The sequence below is a fragment of the Stegastes partitus genome, unplaced genomic scaffold (assembly GCF_000690725.1).
Source record: "Stegastes partitus isolate 25-593 unplaced genomic scaffold, Stegastes_partitus-1.0.2 Scaffold1117, whole genome shotgun sequence".
Taxonomy (NCBI): domain Eukaryota; kingdom Metazoa; phylum Chordata; class Actinopteri; family Pomacentridae; genus Stegastes; species Stegastes partitus.
Window position 1 is genome coordinate 19,069 of NW_007578848.1, and position 24,867 is coordinate 43,935.

The window sequence follows — 24,867 nt, forward strand, 5'->3', positions numbered from 1 at the left end:
CTTCATTCTTTAAGAGCAAAACTGATGAAAGCTTTTCATTAATAATCTGGGAAACAGTTAACGATTATAGGTGTTTTTTTTCTCTCTCTCTCTCTTTCTCTATCATTTATATGTAGGTTATTTTGGCTCCCCGTTGTGCATGTTTTTTTTTTCTCTCTCTCTCTCTCACCAGTTTGAACTAATGCCTCGCACCCAAGCCGCCGCACCGACTCGATTCATTTACAAAGAGTAAACAATGTGCAAAGCAAAAAAAGGATACAGTGGGAGCTAACTGTGGATGCTCTTGGATTTAACAGCCGGTGCCTGTAAAAACAACAAAGATTCAGTCAAACTTATGGCGTGAAGGTAAGACAGTTTATTTGTTCTGTGTGTGATGTACAGAATTAAGACAAAAACAAGACAATATAGATCATGGCTTCGATCTGTGTAGTAGATAAATAATGCTACTCAACACCCTGCATGCATACGGTGTGTACGTTTCTGTGAATGAGTGAGTGCGCACAGGTCAGCGCACGGACAGAGTAGGTGCCACACAAGCTTCACGGTCAGCCTATAGGAAGGATTTATTTGTATGACAAGCCGACCATTTACATTATTGATCCTGGTTGTACGATAATACAAAACAACTGAATGCAAACATGTACTCTCCCTGGTAATCCCGCCCTGGAAAAGTGCTCTAAGTGAGTTATACCCCAGTTTAATTCGTGCCTGTGTCAAGCAGCTCTTCTTCCCAAACCAGAGAAGCGCTGATTTAAGATCTGTTTGTGCTTTCCAGTTTGCAATTAGTGCTGGGTTCACTAGAGGCAGCCACACAGCGCTTCGTGCAGGGCAGGTGACTGCTGCCTTTCTGTACAACCTGTCCTGTATCAACACTAAGCAGCTTTAACAAGTTAACTGCTGGCAAAATAAATGAGGTGAAGAATAATAGAAAAACAAAAAAGGGAAGGTTTTGACCGCAGCTCCTCTGATAAACCAGTTACAATGTACCTTTGCTCCAACAAGGAGTTTATTGTGACCTTTTGTGATTTATGGTATTTTAATTGCCTGGTTATATTTGGAGATGTTGTTGCATTTGAATACAGATTTATGCCACTCCACACTTTACTACATATCCACAGTCTTTTATTGCTTTTTCCCCCTCTGGGATCTTTATGCAAATTTACAATTAGATTTGCCATTATATAAATAACATATGACAGAGAATGATGATCATGGTGATTGAAGAGTCAGCGTTAAATAAATAAATAAATACATAAATACATAAATAAATAGATAGATAGATAGATAGATAGATAGATAGATAGATAGATAGATAGATAGACATATTAGTGACCTTAAAAGCTGCTTTGACTTTTGAGCAGCTGCTCTGTAAGCCAGCAGGCATGAATCTCTGGTTTGGTTGGGAGAAAATGCAACCGGAAAATAACACCTGGGTGGCAAATTGGTGCTGTCATTAAAAATGACACTGTCAGGCTTTATTTGACAATTAGGAGAATTGGTCATGCTACTCCACTTGGGCAGAATTAACTATTTGCATGCTGTCTTACGAGAAGAAAGTGAACCGCTAATCTCAAGTGAAAGCTTTAGTTAAATACCGGAAGATTTGCTGAGTCTGGATGTTGTGTCCATTTGGTGTGTTTCCAAGGCACATATTGAATTCTAAACCTCCCTGTCTCTGATCTGTCGCACCTCCTTGTGTTTAAAGCAGCATCTCCAGAGCTACCTGATGTAACGCTTGTCAACCCAGCTGTTTGGCTCAGATTCTTTGTGTTTTTCATTTCTTTTTTATGTTGACGTATGTTGAAGTAATATTTGATTCAAACATCAGTCTCTGGAATAATTACCTGGATTACAAGGATTCAGATTCCATAGCATGTAAAATGCAGATCTGCTTGTTTTATTGCTTTATGCTGTGAGAGACAAGCTTACATAATGATATTTGCATAGAGGCAGTTTACAGTCTTTAAGTGGATAAGGCGCATTGTTAGCACAGAAGTTAAAGGGTTTATAGCTAAGTCGCTTGATGCAGCTGGTCTGTCAATATAGACATTTAAATTGCATGTACTGCTCCCAAGAGAAATGACATACATTCAACAAAAACAACAACACAAAAAAATCCAACACTGTCACAGCTTAAATCCAATTATTTGTTTGTTTACAGGGTTCTGCTGCTTGATCCAGTCTGTGAAATTACAACCTCATTTATTACACAGGCACATTTGAAAGGTGTTCACCAGGGAAATATCACTTGCATTGAACTGGGGTGATGCAGCTGTGGACTGGATCTGAAAAGTGAAAACTAAGAGGCATTTTTTTTCTATATTAAATGAGTGCCACCAGCTTTCTAAAACACTGCTAGTGTTTACAGTATAAAATACTACAAAAAGCAACATTTGATACAACAAATAACACTCATGTGAATGTCATAGTCATCTCTATTTTGATGTTTTTTTAAAATTTAGTTGTCTGTAGAGTAGAATTAAAGCACTGCTTAATAAACAATAAACTCTAAAAAAGGAAGTGATGTTCACTAATTAAAACCTACATGCAGGTAAAATAGTGTTTTGCACACTACAAAATTGACATGATCATGTGTGATAGTTACGCTTTCACAAAAGTTAAACCAAATAAACGTCAAGGTCCACAAACACTTCCTAATCATGGTGCTTGTGTAACACGACTCTTATCAGGCACAAAATGTTAAAAAGCATCCTATTGTTCCCATAGTTGTGTCAGTGTAAGAAAAACAGCTCCAGCAGAACATTATTTGGACGACAATACATTTTTTAAAAAATGCAGAAGAAAAGAGAGAAGAAAAAAAAAAGCAGCACAGAGAGGCTTCAGTGACCTTTACGTGCGACTCTGTCCGAATCATAGGCGAGCTTAGATTAAATATAAACAGTTTAGATTTTCAGCAGATCCTAAAGTATGCTATCTAATGTTCAAAATGGCCTCCCTGCAGAGAATGTAAACATCTACTCATCTAAGTAGCAGTGGAATTGTTGTGTATCTTGGTAATATTGCATCGGTCACATGTGACACCCACCCGCTGCGAAAACAGACGCTCATGTATATCTTGCAGCCTATGTACGGTGGTCATATGGCTCAAGCAGCCCCATTGTGTTTTGACAAGTAAATCATTTAATTGTATTGGATCTCTGTGAATGTATCGGACTGGCCTACATTCTCTCCCTCCTGAAGCCCATTCCCCAGCACATCAAATACGTCAACACTCTTGGGACCCGCAGCATCACTGAAGGGATGGAGGAGCCAATTAGGTCCAAAAGCCAATAGGAGATCTATCATGATCTGTTTATACTCCAGGTTACAGTTGGACGCTGACAAAGTTATGTCAGCTGGTTTATCGGTTCGTGCGATAATACTGTGTCCATATTACATATTGATCTGCATGGTATATACTGTATAAGCAGTATGATGCATTAAGAGTATCTGGGGCTAGTGTTTGGTTACAATGAGTAGGCTCTATTGTTGTTGTATTTCATCGAATATAGGAGTTTTTTTTTTTTAACACTTATTTTACGTGCTATCACATGTATTTTATTTTTAAGCACCTCCTGTAGTCACATGATGAGCTGTACACACACAGTGCTGTATTTTTTGTATTAAAGTTCAGTTTATAACATTTGAATTTCACTAACCCCTTCCCAAGTGCATCTTTATATTTAGAATTCATGCACATGCGAATACACAAAGTTGCCAAAGCGACTGCCATTAAAAAAAAAGGCAAAAATAACTTCTGCAGATCCAATGCTCTGCTAGATACAAATGCATCATCACATGTTTCTAATTTGAAAAACAACCTGTTGGTCTTGGTAGGCAGTCAAAACTCAGGCTGCATAGAAAAAACATTGAACCCTTCCATGACTCTCTATCTCAGTGATCCACTGCAGATGTAGACACTCACAATTTTCCCCTGAGAGGTGTGAAAGTGCTTTGGCCACAGTTAGGCTACACTGTCAGAGGACATCAGGCATCCCCTTGTATGGCCACGTACAGTACGTGTGCATGAACGCATGAACTCAGACACACATGTATGATGAGCATCAGTGGACAGGGAATGTCCTAATTGGTTGTAGCCCCCATAGAGCTTTATAAAATATCCGTAGCAAATGGCTGAAAAAGTACTTCAGCACCCACAGGGAAATTCTTTGAGCGAACAATCTGGACCAATGGAATCAAAGACATTGTATGGCAGTTGACAGGACCATTAGAAGAAAAGGAAAGGTTTTAAGATCAATAGAAAAAGTAGAAAGAAAGAACTGAATTTCCCAGGAGAAATGAAATTTCTTCCCAGTTATCTAGCTGTGAAGTGTGTTGGTCTTAATACCCCGAAACAGGAATCTGTGGTCCATTCAAGAATGTCTCTCTGTAGACTTTAAATTAGTGGCACTCGTTCCAGATCATTCCGACTCCAGCAGATGGTGCCTGCCACTCACAAACCCTCAAGGTTGTGTGGAAAGAAAAATTATTAGTCAAACACTCCTTTAAAAGCTCTTCTTTGGCTGTGAATCACAGTTGTTAAATGGACAAAAATTAAAAGGTGAAAGTAGGATGAAGTAGGGTGATGTGTCAAATTTGAGATGCATGATATGACTCATGCATCATTTTTTTTTTAGCCTCTTATGTCAAGTGCTAAATAAAAGCAAGCGTTGTACTAAACAGCCTTTCAGCGGCAGCTTCCTTGACATTTTCCTCAAAAGTCTGGGTGTCTTTTGTTTGGCGAACAGAGCGAGCGAGGATCCTGTATGACCTTTTAGTCTTAGCTTTGATCAATTGTTGTACAATCAAATGCTTCCTTAGCAACTGCTACTATCTGAATACAGCAAAGCCTTTAAACTCACATCAGCCACAATCACGGACAAGGTCCTCAAAAAACTGAATAAGTGCATAACTAGGCTACGTAATACATAACAGATTGATTAGTCCTGGTTATGTAAAGGATCTGTTGTTGCCAGTCTCACTGAGAATCAACCAAGCCTTCGGTTTCATTATGCTTGCAGCCACTTGGATCTCATTGTTTTGGCTTTCTGGTATAGACTGATTGGTTGCTTGCCAGTGGCTATTAACAACCCCAAATGCAAAACCATAGGCAGCTATTTACAGCAGGCTCAGATGAGTGACAATTTGTGAAACAGCAGAGAAACAAAGGTTACAAGTGGCTGCAAAAGAAAGTGCTTGAAGCATTTTGAGATTTTCTTTAGTAAGTGTAAGTTAAAGCAGGCATTAACAAAATACTATGGATAATATAAACACAGGACCTAAGCTTCGGAAGATCATTATTGTGTGATGTTCAAATGTCAGCAATCGGCAGTTGTTTGCGAGCAATATTGGGCCTTTGTTTGTTTATTTACTGGCGCCTTTTTTAACCTCTCCAGAGGCCTTATGCAAAATTGTGTTTGCTTGAGGAACCTAGCTGCGTTCTTAACATCAAAATCCAACCAAACGTGCGAATGATTAAAAATGAACCGATAAAATAGCATATTTGCTACATAGTTCTAAGTGACACAATGAAACGATTGACCTCCCTGCACTCAGCCCAGTCTGAATATCCAGGGCGCTAACACCCTTGAGCACAACAACATGCTTTATGCTGTGAAAAGGGTGGAGGAGTGAGGCATGAATAGAGGGCAAAGAAGCACCCTAATTGATGTTGAGAGTGTGGGAAAACAATCATTGGTAACAAAAAAAAAAACAGGGATCAAACTGGCGACCTCAACGTAAGTGTCACAGTCTAACCAAGTGAGCCAGCGGGGCATTGCTGTGAAATCACACATGAACAGACTTGCGCTATGTTTGGAGGGCAGAGGAACAATTGTTACTCACTTTGACAGTCCTGAGGTCCTTAATTACCAAATGTGTCAATTTCTATGTGGGGAGGAGAAAAAAAAAATATGTTGGCACAGTGAGGCCCCTTGGCCGTCATGGGACCCTTCACACATGCATCGTCCCCGTATAGCAAAAAGTGACTCTGGTTATAAAGATGAAGACAATTAATGCTGCTATATGGGTGGCCTGGTAGCTGAGAGGTTAGTGTGCAACCGCTGTCAGCAATGAGTCCATGTTTCGACCATTAGAGCGCCTCTTTTCCTGTCTTTCTCTACTTAAACTGTCTATTAAAGGCAAAAATGCCAGAAATGTCTTTTTTAAAAAGCTGCCACATAATTTCTAGTGAAATTTCTCTGTATCGTGTGATGCCACGAACAGTTCAAAGATATCTGCAAACATTTTATATACCTCTACTGCAGGAATTTGAGGATTCAGTGCAATAACTTAGCTCTATTCTCAGATGTTGTACCAGAAATCTGTTGAAGCCACTCTCCCAGCTTGAGGTCCGCAGCCCCGAACACTCTTTTTTTTTTTTTTTTTACCGCAGGGACCACTTTGGACTTCAGCTCCCGCATCTGTTTCAGTTATTCGTTCAGCCACTGGTACCTCTCTCCACCTTCTCATGCTTCCTCTTTACTGTCAGCTGGGATTGCCACATCTTTCATAACTGCCCTCTTCTCCTCCTTGTCAACCACCACTCTGTCTGGTTGGTTAGTCAGCAGCTGCTTGTCAGTGTGGAACTTGAGGTCCCACAGGATCTTGGCTTTGCTGTTTTCAGTCACTTTCGGTGGTGCCTTATTGGTACTTGGTGACTTCCATTCCTGCATCTTGTGCCCCATCCTCTGTGGTAGATGCCTGCCTCTGTGGGTCTGGTACTTATGGTCTGTTCTTGTGCTGCCATTATCAGTACCTCTGTGCTTTCCTTTGGACCAGCTGTCCCCAACTACTAGGATTTCCTGCTGCTAGTCACCTCACTGTTCAATGCTTCGTCCTGAGTGCCTGAGGTACTTGCTCAGCTGTTCATCCCCGGAGGCCACCTTCCTGACTGGTTCATGGATACTGTGCGGTTTTTGTTTTCATAGCCTCTCCATCCAGTTATGTGACCATCTGCAGACGCTGACTGGTTACACTGTGAGCCGGAAACCTCACAAAATTCCATTTCACCTAGAAAAGAACTGAATTTTTGTTGTTTATCTTATCATGAAAGCTTGGGAAGCATTTACCAGCTTCTGCAGACAGAAAAACTTTTCATTAATAACAACTTTTGTGCTTTCAAGGAAGTTTTTTATCTAATACAAGGTGAATTACTGGTACACTTTTGGAATCAGCTGATATTACAGGTTGCCTCTAATAACAACTTACTAATAATTGACATTTGTTTGGATCATATCCAGGCTTCCCAGTCAGTGTTGTATGTCCACAACTGATGAAAGCAGTATGGCTTTGCTGAAAATGTCACACTTGGATGTACATTTATTAAAGAACAAGACAAGGGATCAAATTGTAAAGCATTTTCACACAGCTATCATGAGGACTGAGGCCTGAATGTTTTGTCGTGGTCACAGATCAGCAGCAAATAACTTAACAATAGATTGTATCACTGTGCAAAAAGATATGTTGTTTATATTTAGCTTGTATTGTTAGTACTGCTATGAAAATCAATTAAAGAGATACACAGGTGTTGCAATATTCATACTTTTAGTATTGATCTGCTAATTACTAATGCAAACGTCCCTGGCTCACTGCTTCTCTGGCCTCACTGTGAACAACAGCACCCTCGGGGTTGCTGCAGGGACATGCAGGATTATAAACTGCCGAAGATGAGTGCGCAGTAAGCTGAGCCATGGATCAAACTGCAAAATCCGTGTTTTATTTACTTGACTGATTTTATAAACAAGACAGTTGTTGCAGACAGGTACAGTGGGGCCTGCAGTAGCACTTGATTTACCTGGGGCTTACAAGCCTCTGCTGAGCAGGGGAGGTGTGTCAGGAAAAAGCAGGGGCAGAAATACTGTGTGTGGACATTTGCGTGTACGCACACACACACACACATACACACCTGCATCCATCTGCGCCTGAGTGTCTTTGTGTTTCATGGTGTGTAATGGAAAGGTAGCGAGGGATGTGTGTGTGTGTGTGTGTGTGTGTGTGTGTGTGTCTGTGTGAGTGTGCAGTATGCAGCCCCACAAGAGACTCGACCAGTTGTTAGGTTAGAGCTTCCCTACAACTTAATGAGGTCGATGGAGGCTTGTTACCAACCTCCCTCTCCTCTCCTTCCAGTGGGCGGATGCCCTACCATTTTTACCCTTATGGCTTGATTTGAGTAGGTAATGGCTTAAATCGCCACTACAATAACCTTTATGTCCTACTGCATCAACAACATTGATACATAGGTGGAATTTGGTACCCTCAGGGTATCTTCTCTCTGTGGTTAATGCATTTGTGGTTTTTATTTAGCTCTTTATGTCTCCGTCTTTCTTTCTCTCAATGTTGCTTGTCTTGAAGATTTCTTGATGGTTTCCAATATATCATTTGTCTTCAATTCATTCTGACAGCGTCTGCACAGTGAAAACTCTCTTGTCAGCGTTAAAATTTGTACGTCAATGCCATTTCCTGCAATATAAGTTGTTGCGTATGTCAATCAAATTAATGACTGAGTGGCTTCTATTGTTTTATATATCTTTTTTTTTTTTTTCCTTCCTTCATCTACTAAACAGAGAGATGTTAATCAGGTGTATACTGTACAAAAAGATGGACGTGATTTATAATTAAAGTCAGATATTAATACATCTTTCAAACAGTCAGATATTAATACATCTTTCAAACTACAACACTTCATCTTTCATTGGTTCATCAAGGAATTTCTTTGTCTTCAAAAACACAGCAGAGTTTGCCTTTGAAAATGCATGTCCTCTTTCATGTAAAGATGAAATGCAGCTATTTTTTATTCAGCACTTACTATATTTCCTTTTTATTAACTCTTCATTGCCCTCGTTCAAAGGTGTGCCAATACAATCAAACCAAATGCACCGTAGCGGACATTACCAGGAAAACTTTCGTGATGGTAAGTGCTAGGAGAAAGAGGGCATAATTCCAATGGCAAGATAATGACATGGTAATTGCTACTCTGAATGAGGAGGTTTATTTTCAGCACGGTAAAAGTCATAGCAGCTACCACCTACACAGCCAGAGCTTAGAAAGGGGCTTTACAATTGCAATCACTGGCTTCTTTGCTCATAAAGCAACAAAAGGGAGCTATTTTCTGAGAAAGGGACTTCACAAGATTGTCATTGACTTTGCCTGTGTTACTCAGTTTGACCTGGCAACTAAGAGCGCTGTGGCAGATAGAAAACTAATTAGGATGAGGGCTATCACAGGGTAAAATCAAACACAGTATTGACAGCGTGGTATCAGTTTGAGGTTTTTCTTCCCCTTTGTATGGGTGGATACTGACAATTAGAAAAAGATTTAATGATGCAGAGTGGTGGCGAAGTGAGATATTTTCCATTTGCATCTACAATCGCATGTTAGCTTTCTACATGAACAATTCTTTGAGAAAAACAGGTGTGAAAATTGGCATAATCAATGTACAAAAGATAATTACCCTGATATAATGTCAACAAATTAGTTTTATGCAATATTAGCTGGTGCTTTCAGTTTGTTTCTGTTTGGAAAATGACTCATTCAAACAGGTTTAAAAGTGACATTAGGACATTTTAAACAATAGCCAGGAATGTGACATTACAGGCCAGAATCAAAGCAATTCTTAAAATAGTCACATTCTTTAATCTGTTGATTCGGGTACATGAACACACATTTTCTGGCATTCTCAAGTACATTTACATGAAAGACTTGAAATTTACATCATTGGCTGGTGTCTCAGCCTGGTATGATGAAATGTCTTGTGATGGGTTATCTTCAACAAACAGCAAAGTGGAAGAATCGTTCATGTCAGAGGACTTTTTGTCAAGAGGCAACTAAAAATAACCATAACCCTTACCCCTAGCCATAATCCTTGACTTGCTAGCTAGCTAAATGTAATAAAGAAAAAAATCTTAAAGCTAATTTAAATCATTCCTCCAGGATTATGTACTGATCTGAAGTGGCCACTCTGCCAAGACTGCAACACCTGGCTACAGGATTAGTGCTCAACCATGTGACCCACAGCAACCATGATGTTAATCATGTCGATGTTGGTTATTTAATCCTATTCAGGACTTTCGGTTTCTTTTTGACCCCCGGCCATTTGGTTTTGCTCACAGCCATTGTGGGGGTTTTTTTTGTTTTTTTTTAAAGATTAAAAATTTAATATGAAAAGAGGGACATTTGTTTTTTGGAACAAAAAATATGTAATAACTAGAATAGAATAGAATAGAATAGAATAGAACTTTATTGATCCCTTTGGTGCAAACCTCAGGGAAATTGTTGTTATAATATACATACGTATAATTTATTTAACATAATATAAAGGTCTATAATGAATACCAGCAAATATTTTGCACATATTCTTTCTTGGGGTCCAATGGACCCCAAAAGACATTCTACATATGGCAACATGAAGGTCCTGAATAGGGTTAAGGGTATCTCTACACGATAAAATGTCATAAAATGGCCCCTTAAATTGCCTTAATGATGTGATATAAAGTCATGTTTAGTATTGACTAATGGCACTAAATCCAAATGCAAACAATAACATTTGGGGTTTCATGTCCATGTACACAAATAAGTAAAATTTGTGTCCATGCACACAAATCAAGAGATTAAAGATCACGACTATTTCTCTTATTGCTGCTGTGATTCGGGCAGAACTGGCACATCAACACTAATAAGGTTTATCTTGTGTTGCAGAGAGGAGATGAAGGCATTAAATAATCTGTTGCATGAACATAAGGCATGTGTACACATTTGTATGTGTACTTCTTCTTGCTTAGTGCTTTTAGCAATCAAATTTCAGGGCTCTATAAAGTAGCAGCGATTCAATAAAACCAAATTACCAATTAAATGGGGTTTATTGTAAGATTAACAGCTCAGTTGGCTGCATGTTTTAAAAAACTGATGAACGCATCACTGCTGCATGATTGGATGAGATTAGCAGTCGGCAGCAACAAGGAATCAGCCTCACTAGATTATTAGTTTTTCTCTGCTTGATGCCAGTTAACAAACTATTGAAACTGCTGTCAGTTAGAGAAGTTTTTCTTGAATGAAGAGAATGAAGACAGCTAATGTCAACATATCATCACTGCTGGATAGCCATAGAAAGATGACCACCCCAGAAGAGTGCTGTATATTTTTGATGTGATGTATTTTTGACAGATGTATTATAATTATAGGCAATGTGTGTATGTATGATTGAATTAAAAAGTAATTATGGTTAAACTGTATTGAAATGAGGAGATTCTCATAATTAGTGCATAAAGCCATGCCTGTTTTGCTCCCCATAATTCAATTATTGCACCTTGTAATTGTTTTATGAGCATCCCATTATTATAAAATAATTGAAACATAGTTTGGTGACTCAAGCAATAACATGGAAGCTGGTCAACTATTGCAAATTACACACATATGTTCATAGTGTTGGTAGCATTCATATGCATGAATCAGTAGATTCCATCTATTATATAACCTTTTTTACAACCTGTCAGTGTCTATGTAAGATATTGCAAACGTTGGCAGTTTCTTCTTGGAATAAAATTCGAAACTTTATCTGATGAAGGGAAGAATGACATGCAAGTAACTGAGTATAAGAGAAACATCCCCACTTGTGCTTATCTGTTATTTTGGACAGATGACGGCAGGGAGCTCACCAGTCTGCAGAGAAAAGCCTTGTCACTACTGTGGAAATCCAGGATAGTCAGATAATGCCTCCTGCTTCCAGAGATCAGTAGTGGAGTCACTTGGGAATAAGACGATGCGGCTAGATGTGAGACTGAGGGATTGTGGGTAGAAAGTGAGGTCAAGCTATTTAAGGATCATATCCAGGACTGGTCAACTGCTCACAATTCAGAGGTCACGCGGCTGGCTACATTAGTATTTAACCTGTTTAATGATGAGAGCTGGATACGCTGTAAGTGCTGCTCTGTGACCAGCCTGTTCAAAAATGCAAACCCTCCATACGATTAAAAGTGAGCAGAAAAGAATATGTTATAGCACAGACAGCTCTCAGTATGCCTGTAGTACTGAACTATGTTCAATTATATATTGTTTGCAGTGTGTGTGAGAACCAAAATGGGCTTTTTCTTCAAAATTATAGTGCTTCAAGTGCATAAGAATCCATCAGCCTCGCTCCAAATTGTCAAATTGTTTCCATAATAGTGGAGTATATACGTTTATGCATTTTCATTCATCACTTTGAGGGATGTTCAATTGCCATTAGTTTGCTAACTGCAGCACAGCATTTAAACCAGGTACTTTGAGGTACTTATTTGTTTATTTTTCTTCTCTTCTGAGGGAATTCAAAATGCTTTCTCCTCAACAATCTCAAGTCAAGGTTCACTTCCAGAGTTTCTGACCGTATAAAACAGTTTTTATCAGCATATAGATTTTGCTCCCATAGAGGCTTATTTTACAACTTTGCTTTGTTTCCACCTAAAGTCTATATAATTTAAGCTGCCCGTAGCCATTTATCCTGCTTCCAGTATTTGGGCTAAGCTTTGTGACAGTTACACATTTTTCTTCTTAAAGTTTTGCGGTTCAGCACAGTTAATTTGATACTACACTTAACGTGTCAAGACTCAGCTTTAATTTGAGGAGGTTTACATAAAGCTGTGCAGGAAATACAGGCCTTTTGACACATAGACTCCAAATTGCAAGGATTCAAAACTTGGCTTCAACATGGCTTTGGGCAGCTGTGTGTCGTTCGACCATGCAAGTGCAGAAGATAATAAGGAGACTCAAATTAAGGGAAAAAACTGAGAGAAACATCAAAGATGGGTGGTTTGCAAATTCAGCTGTTTTGTTTATTATAAACAACATTTATAACATTTAAAAAGAAACAGACACAGGAAAATGAAATGGATATGGAGGCAAGTAGACTTTGGAACAAAAATCTTTTGATAGTCGACCGTGAAACATGTACACAATTTTCTTGAATCGCTGTGCAACCGAGGAGGTTTGGTGTAAATTCTTTTTTTTTTTTTTAAGTGATGCTCCACAGTCCACCAGGTCACTGGTTTTTCATGAGTCTCATTATTATCTCCTTCACTTGCAGGGCGCATTACCCTCTTTAATGACCTAGCACATTTGCCATCAATCTAAATATTGTTTTTTTTTATTTAAGATCAGCACATCTGTTGTGTTTTTATACAGTATTCATGAAAAAGAGCCAGGCTTTATCTTTTGCAAAGAACTCTGCAGTCTCACTTTTCCCAAGAACATGAGCCAGACACATCTTTGCAAACTTTCAATCAGTCTGTCAATTAGACCTAAACAGAAACCAATAATTGAGTCTGTGGCATTTCAGTTTGATTTGGTTTTCAAGTGAGCATTAGAGTGTAAACACATCCTGTAGCTTCCACTTTAACAAACATTAGAGGTGCTGTGTGTAATCAGTGCATGCACATGTATTGTTGTACAAGTGCATGAACCTTTACACTTGCACATATATGCTGGTGAGCACAAAGTTAAGCCATTATTTAAGCTGCAAAGTGCATTCCACAGATTTAGTTTAATATTTTATGACTGTACAGGGCGTCTCAGTTCACCAGTGTACTGGCAGCGCTGATCATCCAACTGAATGCAGCAATGCATGAAAAGGTCCGGCAGCTGACGTCAAAGCGCTCTCATAGCTGTGTTTCACATCGAAGAATAATAACTGATGCAACTACCGTAACAGTTTTCACATAATTTCATACACAATGGGCTTTTTTATCATTTTTTTTTTTAAGCACTTTGTTTACTTCTTTAGCTGCTCAGTTGGTTTAATAAGACACCCGCTGAGCTATTTCAGTTTCTATCTGTGATTGTAAACTGCACTTTGAAGTTAAAGCTCCTGGTCACACCCTGGCTGTTTAATGCATCTGAGTTCATGTGTGAGACCTTTCATACCAACAGCTTATTGACTGCTGCTCTTATTTACACTCCACAGGACACACAGCAGTCTCTGAGCTGAAAGGATGATAATGCGGAGGATTGCAACACCACTGACAGATGTCTGGCACTGCGTGCTGTGGCCCCAAATAGATATGACTAAAACAAAAGACATAAGTATGAGACTCAAAAAAGCAAAAGCAGCTAGACAGATGGAAAATTACTGGTGCACCTCTAACAATTAAACACCACAATGCACCAGTAAAAAAAAAAAACAAGATGCTGTTTCTGTTTAGCCTCTTTGTCTTTGTCTGAGAATCACAAAGTGCATATGTTTGCTGGGAAACAGAGCACAGAATCAAAGGTGTGTTTTGCAACACAGGAAATAGTGCAACCTGCAAAAACAATTACTGAGAAACTGATATTGATCAGGAACACAGTTAAACCTTTGCAGATATGGAAAGGCCAATTTGTGCTCTAGAAGAGTAAACCTTCTATTTATTGCAGGTGATATAAGGGAAGTTGTTTGCCGTTAAAAATGAACAAAAATTATAATACTAATCACACTTAGAATTCAATTTAACCTAATGTATGTAACATTAATAACTTAACAACAAATGACAGTAACAAGCCTTAGAGGGAGGATTAAAGCTATTTATATATATATATACCTCATAATAAAATAAATATACAAAGAAGAACTAATATGGAAGTGTGCTGAATCTGAGGAAAGCCTTCATTTGACTTTTTATAAAAAATGTTTGAAACATTATATTAAACATCATAAACTAATACTGTGTAATACGATGTCCTGCGGTGCCTTGATGATCAGGTTTGACTTCCCTGCAATTATGTGAGGCAGCTTATTTTGCTTCATTTGCTTCGGCCTACAGCTGGAAAATGACTCACATTGGTTCTACATCAAAAAGGTTCTCAGGTGTTTCTCTGCCTCTGACATGAACTGCACATGTACTCATAGACTTTGATGTGCCCTCAAATAGGGACCGTTTAACCCGTGAGCTGCAGTTCAACTCTAAACAGTTTCCTTTGTGTTACTTGAAGTTTCAGGGTCAAACCTTTATTCCTGGTTGGGCGCCATGATCTCATCACACAGGAGTTAGAAGTTAATTAGTTAGAAGTTTTTTTTAACCTTTAGCTTGATGACTGTCAAGATGGTTGAGGTAACACATTTTTAGATTATGCTTTTAATGAGTAAACCATTTACCAACTGTCATTTTCACTGTCCACTCCAAGCTGTGGGACTTTTCAGCTCAGCCTCACGGCTTCTTTTCTGAAATGCCGTATCAAGACAATCAAAGGTGAAACAACTAGCAAACACTGAGACCTCATACTCTATTTGCTCAAGGAATACAGGCTTCCACTCGGTAAATTAAACCTTTTCCAGAATCTATGGGGACTACAGCAAAAACATTTTCTTTCTGTAGAAAAGCCCTCAGGTGCTTGCTTCACTGTTCTGTGGACCGGTGTAAGAGTTGTCATTTCCGTCCGTCAGTTCACAAGAACCGTGTAGATTGTCTGAATTGGTTCTGGAAGCTGTTTTTTTTTTTTTTTTCAATTTATTTATTTTTTCGTCTTCTCAACTTTATTCCTGGGAAGCTGACTGGTTCTTACCCAACCAAGAAAGCAGATAGAACATTTTAGTGAAGATTTGAGGTATTGAAACAGGCAAGGGAAGTCCTGTTTTCTAATAATCAGGTTTTTACTCTTCCTCACTCATCAAATAGTAATTCATAAATCATGTCTTTGTTCTTGTGTGATGCTAAAACGTTCTAATAATGTAAGAACAATTACACAAAGACTTAATGCAAGTAATTTTCATGTCCAAACATGTATAGTATGGGACCCTGTACACTACCCTGAGGAACCCCACAACTGACAAGATTTGATTCGGTTACAATACTGTACACACAAAAATTCTGAAATTAGTAGTTGTCAGAATCACAAAACGTCTACATAAACTAAATAAAGAACTACTTCAACTTTCCAGTGATCCTAACTACCTGAATAGGGACTGAGGAAATGCTGCAGGACTATAACATTTCCATATTGACACTGCATTTAAATAGGGAAACTCAGATTTGTGTTTGTGGATTTGACAGATATCCACAGAAAGATGGTGAATCTATTTTAGGTCACTGACCTCTGATTTACCTGCCAGAAGGACATCATTTTACAGTATTTCTAACAAAATGTAAAGAATATGAGATACTTAAGGCAATGTGGAGAAAGAGCAGAGGTTGTTGTTTATATGGAAGCACCAGCAATCAGGCCAACAGTGAAAACAGTCTCACATTCTGTAACTAAGGAAGTGGAGTGGGCAAATAAATAAGATTAGACAGCACAGGGCATCTGCAGGGTACACACACAGACCGATGCCCCAGAGCGATGCTTACACATCCTAACAGGAGCACGCTTCCCTCACTCCAATTCTCTTTCTTCTCACTTAATCCTTCTTCCCCCTCTCCTCTGCTCTGAAGCCTTTCCTCTGCCCCTCTCAGCTAACTTTTCTTATTAATTTAGTTGGCTACTTGGAAAAAAAATATGCTCAGTCTTTGGTGTTATGCTGAACTGCACTCTATTGCACAAACGCAGGCACACACAATATGGACACAACATAATGTCAATCCCTCTCCACTAGTCATACGTTTATAGTCAGGACCACAACAAATGTGTGAACCTCTTAAAAGTATAAGTAATCTCATCAGTGCAGTGACATTCAGATGTACTCTGGGTTGGATGTACCAGACCCTATTAGAAATTCACAAATTGCTCACAGTCTGTCCTTTGCAATGTCGTGATGAACAGAGGTTTTCAAGCACCTCAGCGTAAGAACACTTGGGGCTCATATAAGGCTGCAAAGGACACAGAAGTGTCTCAAAAAAAAAGGTGTCCTTTACAAGTCAGTAGCTAAGTTAATAGATGCAACTTATGGGTTGGGGGGGGGGCAAGTGCTAAAGTGACATCTACAATGACAAGAATCCTGATGAAGACGTGGTTTTCAATAATGAACACTGCTTAAACAAAAACATGGGTGATGTGTCAGGTTTGGTAAAGCTACCCTTCCTGTATGTTCCACAACGCCTTTGGCACTATTTTGAAAGTCACATATTGCACCCCTTTTCACATTTATCAGTTATTAAGTGTCACTTCCCCATATTGTGTCTTGAAGGTTTTTCATACAAAATAATGCAAAGATTTTAATTAGTTAATTTTAGCATGATTGGTCTCAGCCCAGGGCTGCAAGGTGGATCGGTGGTTAACACCATCGCCTCGCAGCAAGAATGTCGATGGTTCGCATCCCGGTGAGGACACCCAGGATCTTTCTGCGTGAAGTTTACATATTCTCCCCGTGCAGCGTGGGTTCTCTCTGGGTTCTCCGGCTTCCTCCCACAAGTACAAAAACATGTTGAGGTTAATTGGTGATTCTAAATTGTCCGTAGGTGTGAATGTGAGTGTGCTTGGTTGTCTGTCTCTAAGTGTAGCCCTGTGATAGACTGGCGACCTGTCCAGGGTGTCCCCTGCCTTCGCCCTGAGTCAGCTGGGATAGACTCCAGCCCCCCACAACCCTAGTGAGGATTAAGCGGTGTATAGATAATGGATGGATGGATAGATGGATGGATGGTTTCAACCCTATCATAAACTGTTTCAGCGTTTGTAGCTTTTATCCAGCTGACCTGCTGCTGGCCATGCCTATTTCAGGAAGAAAACTGTCCCTGAGTCTGTGATTTATAAACTATGGCTGAACTCACAACAAAGCTGTTGTTTTTACCTCATGTATATGGTGAGTTTGTCAGACGATGTTGTGGGTAAAAAACTAGTAGGAGGAAATGCAATGAAGTGACTGGTGGTTAACATGTTGTCTTAATGGGCTGCATTTTAGTTACTATTTCACACTTGTGTTGTTGTCTAGGCAAGAGAAACAGAAAGCATTTTACTGCATTAAAATACAGGATTTGTTAGCACAGTTAGCAGGAGAGACGTAAACAGATGTAAACGCTGACTGAGTTTAAGTTGTACCGAAGCACAACAGACATGCAAACACACTAACACATCCAGTCCTTGTTAAGTGTCTTAAATGTGGTCTTAAGGTTTACACCATCTCTGAATGACCCCCAGCTTTACAGATTCCACTGAACTGTGACCTGACATACATTGAGAGCAAATGGAAATATTAGTCAAACGACCAACACAATGCACTGACATTGAAGATTTTCCTATTGTTATCATGCCATTGCCATCAATAACAAAAGCAATGCACTGGATCCTCAGCTCTTCACATGCTGGGAGTGCATGAAGACTCATGTGTTTGCTTTAGCAGCCAACAGCAGAACATCTGGTATGTTTTTCTCATTGGTTGAAACATTTTAGACTTAACAAAAGCATTTCTGGAAAGGAAAAAAGCCTGTGAGGCAGCTGCTCATTCTTGACCCATCTTGCAAGCAATGGACAGTGAGGGGCCAATAACAAGCAAACCATAAGCTGGATGACTACTGGCTCATTTTTGGAACACAGCAGCTTAGTAACGTTCTCTCTGGCTTGTAAAGCTGGTTGGCTGAATAGTTGGACAAGGGCTTGACGAATGGCAGAAGTAGATGCCCTCATGTTCAGATCCTAATAGTTTTTACTTTACACCTCTGAATTGATAACAACAACAAAACGGAACAAAAACTTATTTTCACTATATGGAAACTTAAAAGAAAGAAAACAATACCGAGCAATTGCACGTCTTAAGGCAGTACTTGACTCATCATATCTACAAGGACCAAAAATTGATTCACCAATAATTAATAACTGTAACTGTAAAATAGTGTAGCTGAGTATGAAGCACAATATTTCCCTCCTAAAATGCATTTATGTAGATGTAGAAAATAGTCAAGTAAAGTCCAAGAATGTTAACATTCTAAAGTTAATCTAAATAGATGTACTTGATTCCTTCCCACCACTGATTCATAAGACAAAATGTATACTCTCTAAAAAAATTTCTTGAAATTAAATCAGTACTTCAAAGTACACATGCCATTTTTGTCACAAAAACACATTTTAAACACAGGATGCGCTCCTAACAAGATTTTGCTGCACTGTTGGCTACAGGCATGGGATAACAGTGATGGATAACAGTCATAACCTACCAACAAGGTAAAGATGGAAACAATCTGTAGAAACAACTATAAGGATAAGAAAAGTAATTGTTCAAGTTTGAAAACAAAATAAGGTGCCGAGAAAGAAAATAGTAAGATGTAGATGGAGACTTAAAGCAGATTCGAGTCAGCTGTAGCAGCGGTGTGAATGTCTCTAGAAGCAATTAGAGTGTGACTGATCGGGAAGGAGGGAGTGAAAATGGAGCTTAGCAAGTGGAGGGTGACATAAGCATTAATCTAGACAGGTATGAGGTAACGGCACTGCTAAGTGTACTGTAAATTGGATGTGTCTTTTTTTTAATTATTCTAAAAAGATGTCATACGGTTTTATTGAGTTGACAGGGTTAGGAGTCATTATGTGACAATAATGTAAATCGAAGAACAGGATGATATTAAGTGTCAAATTAACAAGTAGTGACATTATATTCAGGCAAAGAAACATTATATTAAGGTTACATTAACCCAGAAACATCATATTTCATAGGGTGTAATGTGTGGGGGATGTGCTGTTTTATTTATAGCAAAAGCTCAGTAAATCTGTTCTATCCACAATATAGCATATGGAAACTATAACATAAACGTGATACTCAGTTGAACTGGCTGTCACAGAGTTATTAAAGGATTTGCAGTGGCGACATACGATGATGCCTGGTGGCTGGTTTGTGACACACTTCATAAGCACATAAAACTTCCAAGCCTCATATGTGGGATATTTTTCATCTTTTGATCCACATAACTGAAAAGCAGTCACTTTGGTTTTTCAAAGTGACTGCTTATTTTTAGTTAATTTTAATCAGTGTGAGCTGTTGGATGTGTGGTGACATTTGTCATTTTTATAAAACAGAACACATTTAGTGTAATGGAATGGGCTTTTCCACCATAATACCATTAACAGAGTTTCCTAAAGTGATTTGGAAGACAGCTCCAGTGTTCACACCAGTAGTCACATTATCATACCTTTATATGTTATGTGTGTGTGTGTGTGTGTGTGTGTGTGTGTGTGTATATGTATACTTTTGATGTTAGATTCTTCCATTCCAGATCCATCACTATCCGTACTCTTGTTGATATCCTTCTGTATTTGTTACAATTGATCAGTTCTGTGCTTTGCAATTTCTTTCCTGTTAACTGACGCTCAGTGGGAGGGAAAGAGAATTAAAGGCTGATTTATGCTTGTTGTTGACTTTTTTATCAGCATGTGTGAAAACTCCCAATGGCAACCTCCAGACAAAGGTTGATGTGTTAAGAGCCATGATATGTGCACAGTTACTTTATGTGCTTCAGCACAGGTAACACATGAGATGCAAGAAAGCATCTGAAATGCATGTTTTACATTTTAAACTAGAGACTTATTTAATGTTGACAGCAGGAGTATGGGACTATTATAGTCAGCCATGCAAAAATGTACAGTATGCTGCTGCTGTAACTTTCTGAAATTGGTAAATGCAAAGCTTTTCACCTGAAAATGGATGGTTCCTTGACTTGAGTCGACTGGTTGTGTTAATCCGGGCAGTGGTGGAGCTTGCCAAGAAGCAGTGGGGAGTGAACTGGCTGCAGTCACAGCAGAAGTGTTGCACAAAGCCAAAGTAGTATTAGAATATTTTTGATCATTTATCAAATGAATGATGTTCAAATAACAATAGCAGCATAAAATTCTCCTGAGCTTATTAATGTTACAGTTGACTAATCAACAACTTTCATACATGCAACACCATCAGGGAAGCATCTGATCACTTACAAATGTATTGTGAAGCCAAACAATAACACCAAACACATAGTCAGAAAATAAGGCTCCCACACACATTGTCACATCGTACACCTGCAGAAGAAATGTGCATTCTTGGAACATCCCACCTGCCAACTACCTTTAAAAATTATGCTCAAGTAGTATTGGTGCTATTCCAAAGAGTAGTCTCTCTCTCTCTCACACACACACACACACACACACACACACAAACACATGCACGCACGCACGCACGCACGCACGCACGCACACACACATACAACTTCCTTTTTCTCTTGACAGCCACTTGTATGAAACTGAATTATACATACAAATAATTCATGGATATTTCTGAAAGCAGCCTTATTTTTCTTTGAGTGCTCTTTTTTCCCCCCGTTTGTTTGAAGTGAAGCTCTCGTACTCACAAATAGTTGTGTTTAAGTGCTGCCTGTTTGTGATACATGAGGACTGATTCCTACATACTTTCTCTTGCTTGTAGATATTTTGACCACTAATACTCACATAGGGCAATATTTGTTATTATTGTTATTATTATTTTATTATTATTAAATGCTCTGCTAGCCTGCACATTAGGATGTATACACAGACTCACAGGTACATGGGTGACGTGACAACAATCGGTAAGAAAAGGTGTAGTTCATGCAAGTAATGCTTCCTATTGATCAGCAGTTGGTGGTTGTTATGTACCAAGAGTAAAACTGCAAAAAGCAAAGAATGGGATAGAAAGAACATAAAAGGCTGCTACCAAATTTAAACAAATTAAATGTTTTTGCAGATTTTCATGAGGAAAGAAGAGCATTGATCCTCTTTGCTACGCCTCAATGATGTGCACAGTATGCTTTCAAATTAAACACAAAACTGCTTTTTCAAAATAATATCCCTTTTCCTTCAAAAAGAGTAAAGTTAATAGTATTTTTTGTATCAATACCTGTATGTCAACATTATGAAAAGGTTTTTTTGTGCTACACTATTACAGTAGTTGCACAATATAGTTGAGATCTCTAAAGGAAATCTTTTTCAACTTGGATAAACACTGATCACAACATAATGTGGTAAATGTCGACTTGAAGTTTTGTGTCTCTGAATGTTTTGATTTTCCTCTTTGGTTCACTGAAGACACCAGGATTTTTATAAGGTTATAATCAGATGAGATGGAATCTGACAGAAACCTCTGACATCATTTTGTACACATTTGGTAACTGCTCTATAATTTAAAACAATGATTGACCCATTACTTGGTGCAGCACGGTTTTAGAGATCAATAGACGAGCTGCTTGTGTAAACAATCACTGCGAGAATAACAGATTATTCCACAGCAATAACCCGTAGCCATTTTTCCTGCTTGCAAAGATGTACACAAGAACATTCAAACGCTGCTGTCTTGTTCTTGTTTTGCAGGGCCTGTTCTTGGCCTTCGTCACTCACAGCTAATGGATGTCTTTACCCAGTATGCCTACAATGACAGCTTCTACGAGAACGGAACATGGAGCTTCAACGAGACAGAGCGCGAGCAGAAGCACCCGTACAACTACTACGCCATGCTGCTCACTCTGCTCATCTTTGTCATCGTCTTCGGCAACGTGCTGGTGTGCATGGCTGTGTCCAGGGAGAAGGCTCTGCAGACCACCACCAACTACCTGATTGTCAGCCTGGCTGTCGCTGACCTTCTGGTGGCCACGCTGGTGATGCCCTGGGTCGTCTACTTGGAGGTAGGATAGTAGAGATGTACACACACACTCTCTCACACACACACACACTATTTACACACACATACAGTCTTTGTACAGATTCGAAGAGACATAAATAGCTTGACATGCCCTATGCAGCAGACATGCCTTGTTATCTCTGTGCCTTCTTAAGCCCCTTCGCTCTGTGCTTTAGGAAACAGAAGATACAGATGAGTGATGAAAAGATGATTTGCAGTGTATCAGCTAGTGCAGCAATTGTTTTTGTATTATCTCTGATATCACAAATGTGTATATTATGAACAAAACATCAAAAGGTAGCCACTGAAAGCAATTACGACTTCAATTTTCCAAAGAAAATGACAAGACAGACTTAAAAGGCACTATTGGTGTATGACAGGCATTTATGTGAAATTTAGCGCTAGTAAAATACTATTTGAGTGAAGCAGGCTGCCCACAGTTATCTGCAGGTCAGAGGCTCAAGGTGAAGCAAAGGGGGAAGGCTAATGTGTTCACATCTGCCTTGTAAACATCAGTCTCGCGGTGGTTAAAAGCCCGGAATGTAGCCCGGTGATGTGACAACGGCAAAATGTCAGAGCAGTCTGGTTCATCAGAGGTCAGTTGTTTATGAATAATTTAATCTAATTCTGAGATACCTCATTTTGCATTCGCTCCTGTTTGGGATAATGCAGACCCCCTTTAAAAAAGAAAAGAAAAGAAAGAAATAAAGAAAGAAAAACAAAAAAGCAGTTATGACACACCAAAAACCTAAAGGAGAGCCCAGACTTTGGGTCAAGCATAAAATCATGTCTAATTTATCAAATCAATAGCAAGCAGGATGCGGGCTATCTTTCTGAAAAACATCTCTCTGCTGCATCTCTCTCATCTCTTGTATCTGTCTTCTCTGTCCTGGGGTTATTTCTGACCATTAGGCTTTAGGTCACGCTGTCTGATGTAGAGAAAGGCAATCTAAGACTACAGGGACTCTAATCCCCCGTGTCTCGCAGTGAGTCATGATGATTATCACTGTGATCAGATTACAGTGCATCCATAGAATGTCATAGTCCGTATTTGTACATGAAACCCAGGGGTGATTGTAAATGTGTCACTCTGTAGCAGTAATCCGACATCCGCAGACAGTACATTAACCTACTGAAAGTACATTTTGTCCAATTAAACAAACAAACAAACAAAAAAATCATCATTGGCGCTAATTCTCAGGCTGAAGTTTGTTTATCTATGCAACCTGCATACTGTGTTTGTTTTTACCAGAATGATTTACCTGCTTTCTCTGATGATGTGTGCAGCTGGGTGCACGCAGAAGGGAGCCGACATCAAACCAGATTGGAAATGTGGGAGTTGAATTGTTATCAGCCACATATCAAAGCCCCAAACTGTAGCATGAAACTTTCTCAATAAAATATTGAAATTGATATCATAGCGGAAAAGTAAGCCTTTGATGTTGCGAAGCAGTTTAATTGCACAGGTGCGTGTTGCGAAGTTTAGATGATGCATTTTGGAGCGTGATGAGTGCTGGAAATGCTGTGAAACTTCCGCGATTCACAGCATGTGTCTGGACACAAAACTGACAGTTGCGTCGCCTGCAACTCTATATAAATATAGCATCGGATTACAAGACCACTGACTCAGTTGCTTCTGTTGGCACCCTCGGCGTCTCCCTGCTTCTGTTGATCACAGATTCTGTGGCAAATTAATTCCTGTGAGCTGTAGGAATTGAAATCTAGATGGAAGATGCGAGAATAATATCATTATTTACATTTAGGTGAAGACATGACTACAGTTTTGTACCGTCTGCCTGAACACTTGTTTGGGGGTGCGTGTGAGGTGACTCACACCTACTGCTGTGTTTTTTGTTTCCTGTTCAAGCTGTGACAAGGACAGGGAAAAAAACACATTTAGGCAGTTTTCTGCACTGAGAAAGTCTAAAACCTCTAAACCCCACAACCCACTGGCCAGTCGGAAAGGCATTTTTATTTGTCACACCACTGATCAGAGCCAGAATCTGAAAAACAGAAAGAATAGTTGAATTTACAACTATCTGACAGTTCTTAAACCACTTATCTGTGATTTGCCGTTCTGTTGGAAAACTTTTTCACAATCTAAGCTTAAAGTTTTGATATTTTACCAAAAATCCCTTTATTTCAGATGTCACATTTTAAAAATAGGTCAAAATAAAAGACAACCATGAAGTCATTAGAGGCTCAGCTACAGCTAACAGTCAACTGACAAAAATGTTGTAACTACTCAGCTGAACTGCAGGCTTTTACACAGCGCAAACAAGTATAGATGCACATTAAAATGTTAGAAGTTGCCTAAAATATATATAGTATGTAGAGTTTTTTGTTGTTGTTGTTGTTTTTCTTTTCTAGTATCAGTAACACCTGTG

At 39.1% G+C, this 24,867-nt stretch overlaps 1 protein-coding gene across 1 annotated transcript in view; it reads left to right on the forward strand.

Annotated features, from left to right (window-relative positions):
• The first annotated feature begins 220 nt into the window (after positions 1 to 220).
• Positions 221 to 24,867, forward strand: part of drd2a (dopamine receptor D2a) — a 41,966-nt gene continuing 17,319 nt past the window's right edge. Inside the window, exons 1-2 of the mRNA XM_008296291.1 lie at positions 221 to 345; positions 22,174 to 22,484. Of these exons, the coding sequence (XP_008294513.1) occupies positions 22,206 to 22,484 (279 nt within the window). The 5' untranslated portion in view covers positions 221 to 345; positions 22,174 to 22,205. The remainder of the gene's footprint in view (positions 346 to 22,173; positions 22,485 to 24,867) is intronic.